The sequence below is a fragment of the Cariama cristata genome, unplaced genomic scaffold (genome assembly GCF_000690535.1).
Source record: "Cariama cristata isolate BGI_N322 unplaced genomic scaffold, ASM69053v1 Scaffold44626, whole genome shotgun sequence".
In the NCBI taxonomy this organism is placed as follows: Eukaryota; Metazoa; Chordata; class Aves; order Cariamiformes; family Cariamidae; genus Cariama; species Cariama cristata.
Window position 1 is genome coordinate 1 of NW_009624585.1, and position 12,756 is coordinate 12,756.

At 38.2% G+C, this 12,756-nt stretch overlaps 1 protein-coding gene across 1 annotated transcript; it reads right to left on the reverse strand.

Annotated features, from left to right (window-relative positions):
* Positions 1-1,707: 1,707 nt before the first annotated feature.
* Positions 1,708-12,652, reverse strand: FH (fumarate hydratase; the record flags this gene model as incomplete). The annotated part of the gene is made up of 6 exons (XM_009703223.1): positions 12,629-12,652; positions 7,623-7,757; positions 6,744-6,854; positions 3,974-4,150; positions 2,830-3,012; positions 1,708-1,873 (listed from the first exon to the last, which is right to left on the reverse strand). Coding segments are annotated over exons 1-6 (796 nt in total), but the record flags the coding sequence as incomplete, so codon positions are not given.
* Between the last annotated feature and the right edge of the window lie 104 nt (positions 12,653-12,756).

Sequence of the window (12,756 nt, forward strand, 5' to 3'; positions counted from 1 at the left end):
AAAAAAAAAAAATTAATAACACTGTAAGATCATCTCTCTTCTCTAGATCTCTCCTCACAAAACATATTTCTTAAACTGATTAAATTCAATACAAAAGACATAATAAAAGTCATTAAAATACAGAAAAATACTAAATTTGAGCATCTATCCACAACAAAGGTACAAATTTCAAGCTTTTCATACCGTGTTGCACACTAAGCATTGCTTTTGTCAATATGTCAATAATCTCTTACAAGGTAGCCCAAACTTATGTATTTCTTCCATTAAATCAAGTGGGATTCTTTGGATTGTCAACTGCTGTGATGCTTTCTCTCAGTTATGCAAATAGGTTTTTGCAGCACAGTGCAGACATTAGGATAAATAAAAAGTAATCACAATAAAGAAAAAAAGATGCATCTGAGTATCAGCACTGGAAGGGAACAACAAACAAGACAGAACATGTGAAAGCTGATTCAGACTTAGGAGGATGCCTGAAACTGCTGCCAACAGCAACAGCACAGGAGCTCTGTTTACATTAATTAAATGCCTGAGATTTAAGGCTAGGTTCCATAACAAAAAATGTTTCTTCAGGGCTTTTCCCTGGAAGAAAAGTCTTAGCAGAATGTTGTTAGTCATAACGGACATCACTAAGGACTGACTGTGGGCTAGACTTCTGCCCCACAAAACTACTGGTCTGAGCTTACACTACCAGTTCAAAGAAGAACAGCATAAGCCCCGTAATTACTAGTGTTTTGCAGTTCCTGCCAAACACCAAATCCCACCCAATTTGCATGGGCTTCTGAATTGCATACCTGCCTTCTCAGTCGCAGAGATCCTTCCAAACTTTCCCTTTTGCCCTTGCCAGTAAACTTCCCCTAAAAAACCACGTGGAACTTCGAGAGTCTGCCCTACTTGTTTTAAACTCATACAAACTGCCCATATAGTACATCTAACAAGCGTTAAGATGAGAGCTTCCTGACACCACCAATGTCTTCTTCAAGCACCGAAACAAGCCCTGTACTGCTTCTCAGCAGCTGATGCTTATGGCAAGTTACTTCTTCCCTCTCAGGGTACAAGAAAGTCTTGACTCTACAAGACAGTGAACAATACTAGATCTATTAAAACAAAAATACTGTTGATAGGCAGTTTCAGATTTTACAGCAAATTTAAATGACAGACATATGCACTAATTTGGGGGGCATTTTAAAAACTGATACTGTGACACAGAAGATCTGGTTTCCAGATCAAAAAACTCAATGGCTCTGTAAATTAACTTTTAAGAACTATAAAGACAGCATCAAAAAAATCAGAGTGCTAACTTTTCCTCCTTCACATGAAAAATGCAGCAGTTTTGGGAGGGGATTTTGCCGCTCTTTTGTGCCAAATCACTGTAGATTAAGAGAGCCAGAGGAGCACAGATCAAGACAGAAACATTATAGCTGGGCTAATAATAGAAGCCTGAAACCGCATCCATCTCCAATAAGCCTTGCTCAGAAGAACATGGTAATTTCAGTCACTTTCAATACACTGAGTATAATTATAAAAATACATTACCTGAAAAATCCTAAGTATAAGGCATATAACATACGGCATTAACAGAAAGTTTCATGTTAAAATATAAATACAATTTGAGCTTATGAGAAGTATGGAAACGGAAAGACTTAGTTTGAATTTGACTGTATGTTACATATACTGCTTTAGTGATAACCCTGAAATATCGTTCCTCACCTGTCAGTTCAGCCACTTTAGCAGCAACTTTCTCAGCAAAGCCAATTCTTGTGTTTAATCCTGTACCAACTGCAGTCCCGCCAGCTGCCAGCTGATAGACTCTTGGCATGGTTGACTCAATCCTAGCCACACCATATTTAATTTGTTGCACATAGCCACTGAATTCCTTCGGGAAAAAAGGAGGACAAAATAAGGGAACGAAGACAACAACCAAGAATAAGCATTTAGAATAATTTAGATTTTTGACATGATTGGACTAATTTCTTTAAAAACCTGAAGGCACTGAACTTTACCCAAATGCTAAATCTTAGCATGTCTTCATTAAGCAGGAAAGTTTACATAAATTAGAAGACAGCTGTCACTACAAACATTTACACATAAAAACAATCTACATATATAAAAATGTATACACAATGCATCTTTCTCTTGCCTTTTATCTCAGTTGTGTACTTAGCATGATCTGAATCCACTCAGAGTAAACTAATGTTTTCAAGGTACAAATAGAGAAATGGACCTTGGGCTTTCTTCACCTAACTGTAGTTAGTAAAAACCCCACCTGTGCATTCTTGGGAAAAAATCCACAAACTTTACATGCATTTTTATCAATTCAGTTGAAGTTAATTCATTACCAAATTAATGTAATATAAGCCATTCTTGACAATATGATAACAAAGACTATATATATCTTTTACATATGTATCAGATCACATATCAAAGATTTTAATTAAAAATACTTAGTAGTTTTGTGTGTTGGCAAAACTTCACTTCTGTAAGTTTACAGATTACAGACTATCTTCGTCCTTGCAACGTCAGGGTAACAGAAATATCACGTTGTGTTATTTGGTAATGGAACATTATTTAAAAATCATTTATACCTTACTACTGTTAGAAGTAAAGCACATATGGAAAAAATTAAGACAATTTATGATGAGACTATTTGAGTACAGCATCCAGCAAACTCCAATAAAGATGAAAATACTCAGTTAGTTTCCTATATTCAGTCAGTTTCCTATAATTTCTCTTAAATTATCAACTTAATTTAGGTGTCTTCAAGTTTGCCTCAGTTTCCTCCAACAAGTTTACAAGAATTTTCCAAACAAAGACACAATTTGGTTTTTTTACCTGTCCAAGTGTAAGCGGAACAGCATCTTGTGTATGAGTGCGCCCTATTTTTATGATTTGGGAAAACTCTTTGGATTTCGCTTCAAGTGCATTCTGTAGCTTCTTTAGTCCAGGTAACAACACCTCATTAACCTCCTGGGCAGCAGCAATATGCATTGCTGTTGGGAAAGTGTCATTTGAACTCTGTGAAGGAAATTCAAGAAATTTATTTACAAGCTTTTCTCACCATTGTGCTGTAAAATGTATATGTATGGGTTTATTCTCTTTATTTTACAAACAAGAAGAAACTAAACTAAGAGTAAGCAATTTAGGAGTGTTCCACAAGTCAATCTGCAGGAATAATCAAATCTTCCAAATTCCAGTCCAGTATCTTATTGATAGAATGAACTTTTTATAACTATACCACAGAAAGTTAAATTGAGTAGATTGTTCACAACAACATTGGGACAAAAAAAAAATTACTACAGTAGTTATGAAAGATGGATAACAAATGGATGGATGATTTTAAAGGAACTGTAGGTGATTTTTAAACACCTATGTGTTGCTTTGATAATGTTAAACCCATAGTTCCCAGGATACTGAGTAAGCACAAAAGATCAGGAAGGGATACAACCAAGTCAGTGGCTTAAACTTCAGCTAATCTGAAGGAAATAATGAAGAGTAAAGTATAATAAAAATGTCTACCACGATCCCTGAGGGGGAAAAAAATTAAATGGATATTTCCTTTGCCAGTTACAGGACTTTAGCCACTTTATTCTTGCTACATGCTTTATGCAATGTATTATGGAGATAACAGTTACAAGTATCCAACTTTTAGAAACTGGATCTATATTTAACTTCTTTAAGATTGTTTGCAGTAGCAGTGGTTTTCACAAGGCCACCTCTGCCCACTACATTATATGTGAATTTATCTTCCATAATTGAGTTAAAAGTTTTTTAATCTAAAAAGCTGTTACTGTCACTGACGAATATTTTAAAGTTCATTTAAACTGAAAAACCTGGAAAATTGTCGCCAAAGTTGTGCACAAATCTCGTTTGTTTTTTTTTTTCAAATCTAAAGAGTGGCTATAAGAGAATTCAAAAGTCACAATTAAAAAAAAAAGTCTTTTGACATTAAAAGAAGTATAATACCAAGTATAATGACCTGGCTTTTGTTAACGTGATCATTCGGGTGTACTGGGGTTTTGCTCCCCAGTTTACCTCCCATTATCTCAATGGCTCTATTGCTGATGACTTCATTGACATTCATATTGGTTTGAGTTCCAGACCCAGTCTGCCACACCACCAATGGAAAGTGATCATTTAGTTTTCCTTCAGCTACCTGTAATGGGAAAAAAAAAAAAAAAAAAACAGAAGAGAGAAAACTTGTTCTACTGGAACAAAAAACCAACCAACCAAAAATATCAAAAAGCATAAACCTGAGAATTGTATAGCTATAATTAATGTTCTTCATTATATTTGTAAATCTACATATAAAAATTGCAGATTTATACCAGAAAAATTAAGAGGGTTTGATATAATACCAGATACTAAAAGGGCAAGAACTTTTGCAGTGCTTTTTGAAGATGCTGAATTCTGAAACACAGAAATATATATAATTTGATTTCATGTTCTAGAGTCATAGAAAGACAAGATTTTTAGGAGGTCTTTTAGGTTCTGTCTTCTCTTTCCCAAACAATGCAGATGACTTTGTAAGTCCAAAAACATCACCCCCTTCCCAAATTTTAAAGCAATTTGGATTTTAGTCTTCCTGGGTAGGACTAGAGGTAGTACATGCTGATTCTCCCTTCTACAGTTAATTGCTCAGGTTAGTAAGATCTCCCAGGCAAGGGAAATAATCTTAAGTAGTTTCTCAATCAGAGAACATAAGGTGCTTCGGGGTACTGATTCAGTATTGTGTGTCTCCTTTGGTCACGAACCCATCCTTTGGGTGTAAGAAACATCTGGTTTTGGACAGCATGTATCTCTTCACAAACTCCTTATCAGAGGTGTGCTTCTTTCTTCTAGGAAATCAAGCTCAACAGCTGCACAGTTTCATCATGAACACTGATCACAACTCTACAACAATTTGAATTGGAGGCATTCAGAAGTCCATTCCTTATGGGAAACAGTCCCCCAGTAGAGGTGGTTTTGCCAAAGATCATCTGTCATGCACATGCAGTACATGATATGTGTATAATTGGACTCTGAAATTTCCTCAGAAATAAATTTCGTACAGGGAAGTTCCAGACCTCTTACACCTGTAGACATTAGATTTTGTATCAACAAAATAAGCCAGCAGACGGTTGCTGGTATGGAACCCCTTCTTACTCTAAGGCATGCTTTCCCTAGTACTGCCCTGGACATACAAGACTTTAAATTGAGAGGTGCCTAAAAAGGACTCATGACTGTCTTTACTGTACCTCAACTGTAACTGAGTATGCTACATGTATAAACAAAAGAGTCACATGAACTTAAAAAGATTCATACATATCGACTTGCTGATTACCCATGGGAACAAGGTCCCGATCAGTCAAAGATGGCTATTCCAACTTACATCTTCTGTAAGTAGGCTATGACAACTACCATCTCAAAACAGAACAACAGGTACAAATACTCTCCTGTTTGATCTACGTTTCTGCGAGCCTGTTGAACCTTATATGCATTTAGAGATTTTTCTAAATCTGTATTTGTGATAGTATCAAAATCTGTGCTCAGAAGCATCACCCCCATGCATACCAGCCTCAGAAAGCAAAGAATCTGTTGTCACAACTCTGAGGCTAGTTAACTATCTCCAGATCATCAGGATACATCAGTCCTCCTGGAATCACGTTTTTCAGGAAAGGATCTTATGTATTTCGCATCTTATACAGGGTTAAAGTTCCCACCTCCAGGAGTAACTTGATTCCTTGCAACTTTCTTTTTAAGTTATATTAGAAAATTATTTTGGAGGTAAGGGAAAAGATGTAACTGCAGGGGTGTTTTTAAAACACGAGAAAAAAGCCCCAAACAACTTCAGCACTCATAAATCTATATTAAGTAGCCTTTAGCCACCAAAACTTCTGATCCACCTTTATCTAGAGGAACCCTAGAAACCACAAGAAGAGCCTGGCAATACTCGAGTTCTCCAGAACCTCTCGGGACTTCTGGTGCTATAGCTGGTAGAAGGAAGATAAGGCTTCTGCAAATACCGAAATATTTTTAAGCTAGTCAGATAAGAAAGCTCTGTAAAACAATAGATAAATATATCTGTTGATTAACACAAAGCAACACACCTGGTATTACCATACCTCAAATAATGGTCATTCATAATTCTCTGCACTTGGGTGGCATTTATCCTGAGAAAGAGGAGATGCCTCTGTGTGTCACATCATGTCCTCTTTAGCTATAAAAGCGATACTCAAAAAGCACAGATTTACTAGTAAGCTTAACTCTGAAGAGGAAACACACCAGTAACAGAGAAACTATTCAGATTGCAGATGGTCTTCACGTTACCAAGATGCAATTGCTGAACAGACTGGAGACTTCCAAAATGAAAAAGCTTTGCTTGGTATGTCACACTTCACATTAGCTGAATGAACCAAAACTCTAATCCCCTCATAGGATTTTTTTTATACTGTTCATCTGGGAAGAGTCAACAGTCTGCGAGTAATGCATAGTCTTAACAGAGGGGAAAAATTACATTGTTTTTATAACTTAAGTATCAAAATGCATTTGAACATTCTATCATTTCTATAAATGTAAAAAGTAAAATAGTAAAACATTATACTAAGTAAATGATTTCTGAACCTGAAAAACAAAATTTACTAACAATAAATGACTTCCTCTAACAATCTGAGAAACGCAAGAGGTCTTCCGCCAGTCTCCAAACTTCCTGTGAAAACCTTAACAAAAATACAATGACAGTGCTAGTATTTTGAACAGTTTGTTCCTACCTCATTCGCTGCCTTTATGATAGCATTAGCAATCTTTGGATCGAGACCGTAATCTTGATTAACTTCAGCAGCTGCTCTCTTCAAGATGCCAAAAGCCCTTATAACTTGAACCTGAGACACAAGAGTAAGTTTAAATACATATTTTTTTTTCCCCAAAGGACATTTTAGGAACCTATAGCTCAGGTCTAGTTCTAAACCAAACTCCTTCTGAACCTAAATCCAGCAGTAGTCCATCAACCAAACCAAGGAGCAATCAGATCACGTGACCTATGCTCCCATTAACAGTAGTATTTACCCAAGCAGTCCAGAAAGCAATACACACCTTTCTCTGTAAGTCCAGGTATGCTCGGTGTATCAGAAAAGGTTACATGCATTACAATGAACACAAAAAAGAACTGGTTCCATCTCTAAAACAGCCTTTTTGAGGACAAACTGACATATGTTTCAGTACATGGAAAGCCAGTATATGACAAAGCACCTGCACACTAATTCTCTATGCACAGCTACACGTGAAAAAGTAATTTTGTACCAACTCATGCCATGCTAAACATCTTCAATAACAAACTATATAGCCCTAGAGCAAACAAAGTATTCCATTCAGTTTTTTGTCTTCAGAAAAATGAAAGATAGATTTCTATTCATCCTGGTTATTAAAAAAATTAAGCAACACAATAAAATAATTGTTCAAAAGCAACATTCAATTTATTTAAATGCAACAAAAAATATTTATACCACAGAACAATATCTTGCCATGGAACTTCTAACTAATTAAAATTCAAAGTTGTTCATATTCCCAGAAAAAGTCTAAGAAGAATGTATGCACTCTTACATGCAAAACACACTTAAAGAGAAGAAATGAACAGAGATTTGATTACTTACGGGCATTCTTTCTGAAACACCTCCAATCTTGAAGTTCATTGTAGATCTTACAGTCTGGGCACCATAGTATTTGTCACTTGGGACCTTCAGTTCACCAAAGGTATCATATTCTATCCTAAAAGCCTCTTGAGTGGACTATGGAAAAGGGAAAACAATTTTACAAACACTAGTAAACAGCACATCCTTTTTGAAAGCAGAGAGAGTTGAGGAAAAAATGTTCAAGACAGGGAAAAAAACAAAACAAAGAGATGCAACTCGTCATAGGTAATTTTCTAATTATGTCTTCAAAGTTAAGACGTTTTTGCAGTTTGAGCACTTGTCTCACTAGAAGTCACAACTACTAATGTTGTGTAGCCTAGCAGACTCACTGGTGACAGGCAGCACTGCAAGACTTAAGACCTCGGCTGCCCTCTGTACGGAAACATGTCATCCTGACAAAAGACTCGTTTTCCTCTTTTCAAAGAATTAGTAACTTATCTTAGGATTTACAGAATTGGTGTTTTGTTAAAACCAAGCTGAAGAACAAGAATTCAGGTAGCACCCGCCCAATCAACACACATGTAACACAATCCCTATTTGAAATCCACACTGCGCATGAGATGTAAGAAAAACACTAGAAGGGAACAACCGACTAATCCAGTACCAAGTTACTGATAATTAATTATCTTCTTAAGCCTAATAAACCAGCTGTGCAACACAAACTGCATCTGGGTATATTTTGTGAAATATTTAGATAAGGCAATATTTCTGTATCATATATACACCTAGCACGCATTATTATCTAATACAGCCAGAGTTAAATTACTTTTAGCTGACATACAACAACTGAAAAGTAATTTTTTACTCTTTGTGAAACAACCCATTCATTTGTGATAATGTGATCACATTCACATGCAGCTCTACAAAGATTATGGGACTGGACAGGAAGCAAGAACAGTTTGCTCTTGTCTCTCCCCACACTTTGGTCAGCAAAGTCCCAATTTTCTGTGAGAAAGGTGTTCATCCTTCCCCAGAAGAGATTACCTCCTTGCCAAATCTTGAGAAAGGGGAAGAAGTCTTTTTTAATTCTTAATCACAGATGGCGTAAAACAATCCCAGCTCCATAGGTAGGGTATATACGTATACAATGCCAGGCTCTGACCCGCGGGGATGAGTCCTTGGGAAAGCTCTATCAGAGCATCAAGTCAGTCTTGCAGTGCAGTGAAAGAAGAAAATCAAGTATTAGGAACTATTAAGAAAAGCAGAGGGTACAAAAAAGAAACATTGCTGTGCCACCATGCTTCATCTACACTCTGAAGGCTTTGTGCAGCTCTGGTTCTTTCATCTCCAAAAAGCATATTATTGGAAACTGTTCAAAGAAAGGTAGTAAAGTTCATGAAAGGTAGGGAACAGCTTCCTTAATACAACTGACTTCTTTTTTCAGAAAAGAGACAACTTGGGGACTGAAGGAAAATTGAGGTCAATAAAAGCATCAGTAGAATGGTGATGGGTATAAGCTGCTCACCATCTCTTCCAATACAAGAAACAGGAGCCATAACATCAGGCTAATAGGAGTCAGGTTCAAAGCAAGGAAAAGGAAGCAGCTCTTCACACAAGTAGCATACTGACTAAACTCCTTGCCAGCTGATGCTGCAGATGTAAGAAGTCCACGTGAGTTCAGGGAAGAGCAGATCAGCACTCAGAAGAAAGATCTAAACTGGGTTATTATACAGACAAACCACAGACTCAGGAAATCCCCCGATGTGAAAATGAAGAGTTTGGGTCAGAATATGAGGAAAGTATCATATATGTTTGCACAGTTCTTACTCTTCCATAGGTGTCCACTTCTGAATTCAGACTGTTCCTCTCTTTTCTTGGTTCTTTTTACTTGCTCCTTGCTTGGTGAGTCTCAGTCTTCTTGGGCAGGAGCACAGCTGAGGATCGGACAGAACATCCCCTCCAGCAGCACTGACCTTCTGCAGCAGCCTGCCCAGGTCCGCGTCACCACGGCTGGCAAGCTGCAGGCGGTAGTCATGGGGGGCGGTTCCAGCCTTTCCACTGTCCTAAGCCGCGTTCCCAGGCAGATGGAGACACTCTGCCATTGGGTACCCCTGCAGTCACGTACCAGAGACACCAGCCTCGCTCATTTGGAGTACTCTTGAGGAGTACGTGGTGCATGTGACCCAAAAGAAACTGCAGCCCAGCCCACGAACAGTGAGGGTTGGCTCTCACCCTGCGTTCCCGCTCCCTACACCTTTTGTTTCAGCTGATGCTCTCCCAGACACTGACCCCACAAGAATACAAAGCTTAGTGTGGACCAGTATGCCCTTTCTGTGTTCTTCAATCCTCTTCATCCTATTTCAGTCACTTAGCATTTATTTACATGCTCACAACAACACAGTCAACACTTCTTTAGTATCTTACTACCAAAAATGTTTAATAGGGATGCTTGTGGGTTTTTACGTGTGCACGTATTAATATTCCAACAGTAGGGATCATTGATGCATGGTGTCTGACATCCCTGCTTTTGATATTTGGACACCTTGTGTAAGCAGACAATGTCAAGCTTTCCCTGGAGCTGGATAAGCAGAACCAATTCAGTTCCAAGCCCAGCTCTTGATATCATCAGTGGTTCAATCACCAAAAGTATCCACACTCAAACAATATTAAAAAGTTAAACTACGTATAACCTTTTAGACAAAAAAGCTAGCAGTTACACCATTCATTCCTCACACTTACATAATTCCAATGTCAATAATGATGAAACAAAGATAAACAGGATCAGTACCTCCTCGTACAAGTACCTTTTAACAACAAATCCTGTTAGTAAAAAAAAATAACTTCCCTAGCCAATTCCATGTAACACACATTCAGAAACTCCAATGAAGTTAACAGGGTAAGGTGCTTTAAGCTCAACGTTATTTGCTGATTAACAGAGTAACAAGCGACATTAGGTAAAAAAGCAAAGTGACAATTTTCATACATACTAAAGAACTAAACTAAACTTCAGCATCACCTTCAGCCTGCAGAAGTCACTGTCTGAATTTCTATGTAAAAAACGTGCTTCCCTCACTCCTTAGACAGAATTCACCCTCTTGAGTGGCTTTATAAGCTGAAGGTCCCAGTTCCCGTATCTAAAGTGGTTTCTGCAGTCACTGCCTGACCTAGGGAACCTGCTGTAAAATGGTGCAACAGCAGCACACTTATGTCAGCCCTCTCCTCTCCCATGAGCAGTCCACAGGAGAAGCCAAACAGAGACCTAGCAACTCTGCCACAAGCCAAGGTGAACTCCTATGTTCACTTAGTTTCTGTCATAGCTACAGCAAATCTCAGCTCTGAACTACTATTCCTCACCTTTATAAAACAATTTTTCTTTTTGTAAAGAGGCCTGACAAGGTGTGCTTTGCCCTCCAAAATCCACAAAATCCTCCAAGAACCCACAGTCCAAAGCTTACATAGTTAGTCAAATATAACTGCACTTTTGCCTTGTTGCATGGAACTAATCAGCTAGAACTGATTGCACCACAACCCGCTGGAGGTAGTCAAATGGCAGAACTGCTGCAATAATGCTTCCCGTGGAAAATTACATTCTGATTCAAGGATGAAGCAACTTTTGGATATAGGTATTTCAATTCAAAGAATCAGCATTTTTAGGATGTCAAAACCAATCCTTCAAGGCCAGCAAAAAATGGAATTTGTGCTCAACTGCCCTCCTTTAGCAGATGAAGAATGTTTCCATTTTCAAGTGTTGTTTCTCCTTTATAATATGGAGTTACAGATTCTGAAATGTACTCTTTAGAAACCAAAACCAAACATTTTACAACATTCAGCTGAAGAAGGACTATTATGACTACAGTTCCATTTAAAGCATCTTGTGCGATTTAGCTCTAAGTTAAGGCAACACAATAGTCATACTGTAGGACAACAGGCATGTTTGGTTGTGTCTACACGACATGTTCCAAAACAAGTCTTGCTCCTGAAAAATCTCTACAAACGCCAAAAAGCCATGGGGCTTTTTTAAATTTAAATACCAGTTGATACATTTTTTGGTGGTCCTCTTGGAAATAAGAACATACAAAGCTTTCCTATAAGAATTCAACAGCTGTTTGAGTTCCAAATTCACTGAGGGACATTTCGCTATAGCTACTGCTGTTATTTAAACACAAGCAATTAATGATGTTTATTTGCAGGACAGGTCATATTTCTGATCAGCAAAGATCAAAACACATATTTTTCTTGTTAAGATTGCAGCGTTTCATAATTACTGGGTCTTCAGCAAGTAAATGAAGGCCATGATCTATAATGTTTTTCTTGGATGATTACAAACAGAAAAATAAAAAAAAGGAACCACCTGACAGGCCAGTGGTTTGAGTTACATAGTCTGCTCTGACACCAGTTTTCTTACACAGGTACACCTCATTCACCATACAGTTTATTGACTCATTGGGAAGCTTGTTCTTTTAAACGCTATTTTCTACACCTTAATCAATGTCACAGATTGGAAACTAATGCTCTAGTTAAGTTTATTATCTAATTTAGTAAACGAATCAATTAATAAAATCCCAAACACCCCACTTTCTGCTGGAATTCCTCTGACAGTCTAAATGACCTCCTTGTTTCAATGAGTGAACTTACAGAGATACACCTGAGACTAAGGCTTCCACCCAACATCCTAGCTGTTAGTACTGAGATTCAAAGTTCCTTATTCGATTAGCGTTTTTGTTTCTACATTGGACCACGCGCAATAAACAAGTCCTGCTGACATTTCAGCCTGACAGTTAACTGACTATACTTGAAAAATAACCGAGGATGCCTGATAGAGGCCACAGACAGTTCTCAGCTGAAAGCTCCCTAGTTTGCAGGCAGCCCCAAAGATCTTCCAGATACCCTCGTTTCTGTGAGGATATAGCTTTTTCTTATTTGTACCTCAGCAGCTCTAAGAAAGGGCCTCAAATTTCTGCGGAGGCAGCTGCTGCACGCCACAGCTCTGCCACAGCAGGCCCTGCAGTAACACCTTCCCTGCCTACCTGGTCGGATGCCCCCCCGGCCATCTCTACGGCAACTCACGACGTAAATCTCATCCCCAGGGCAGCGCACCGGGACAGCTGCGCGCTGCAGATCCCAGCCCGCCCCTGGGTAACAACCGCCTCCTCCG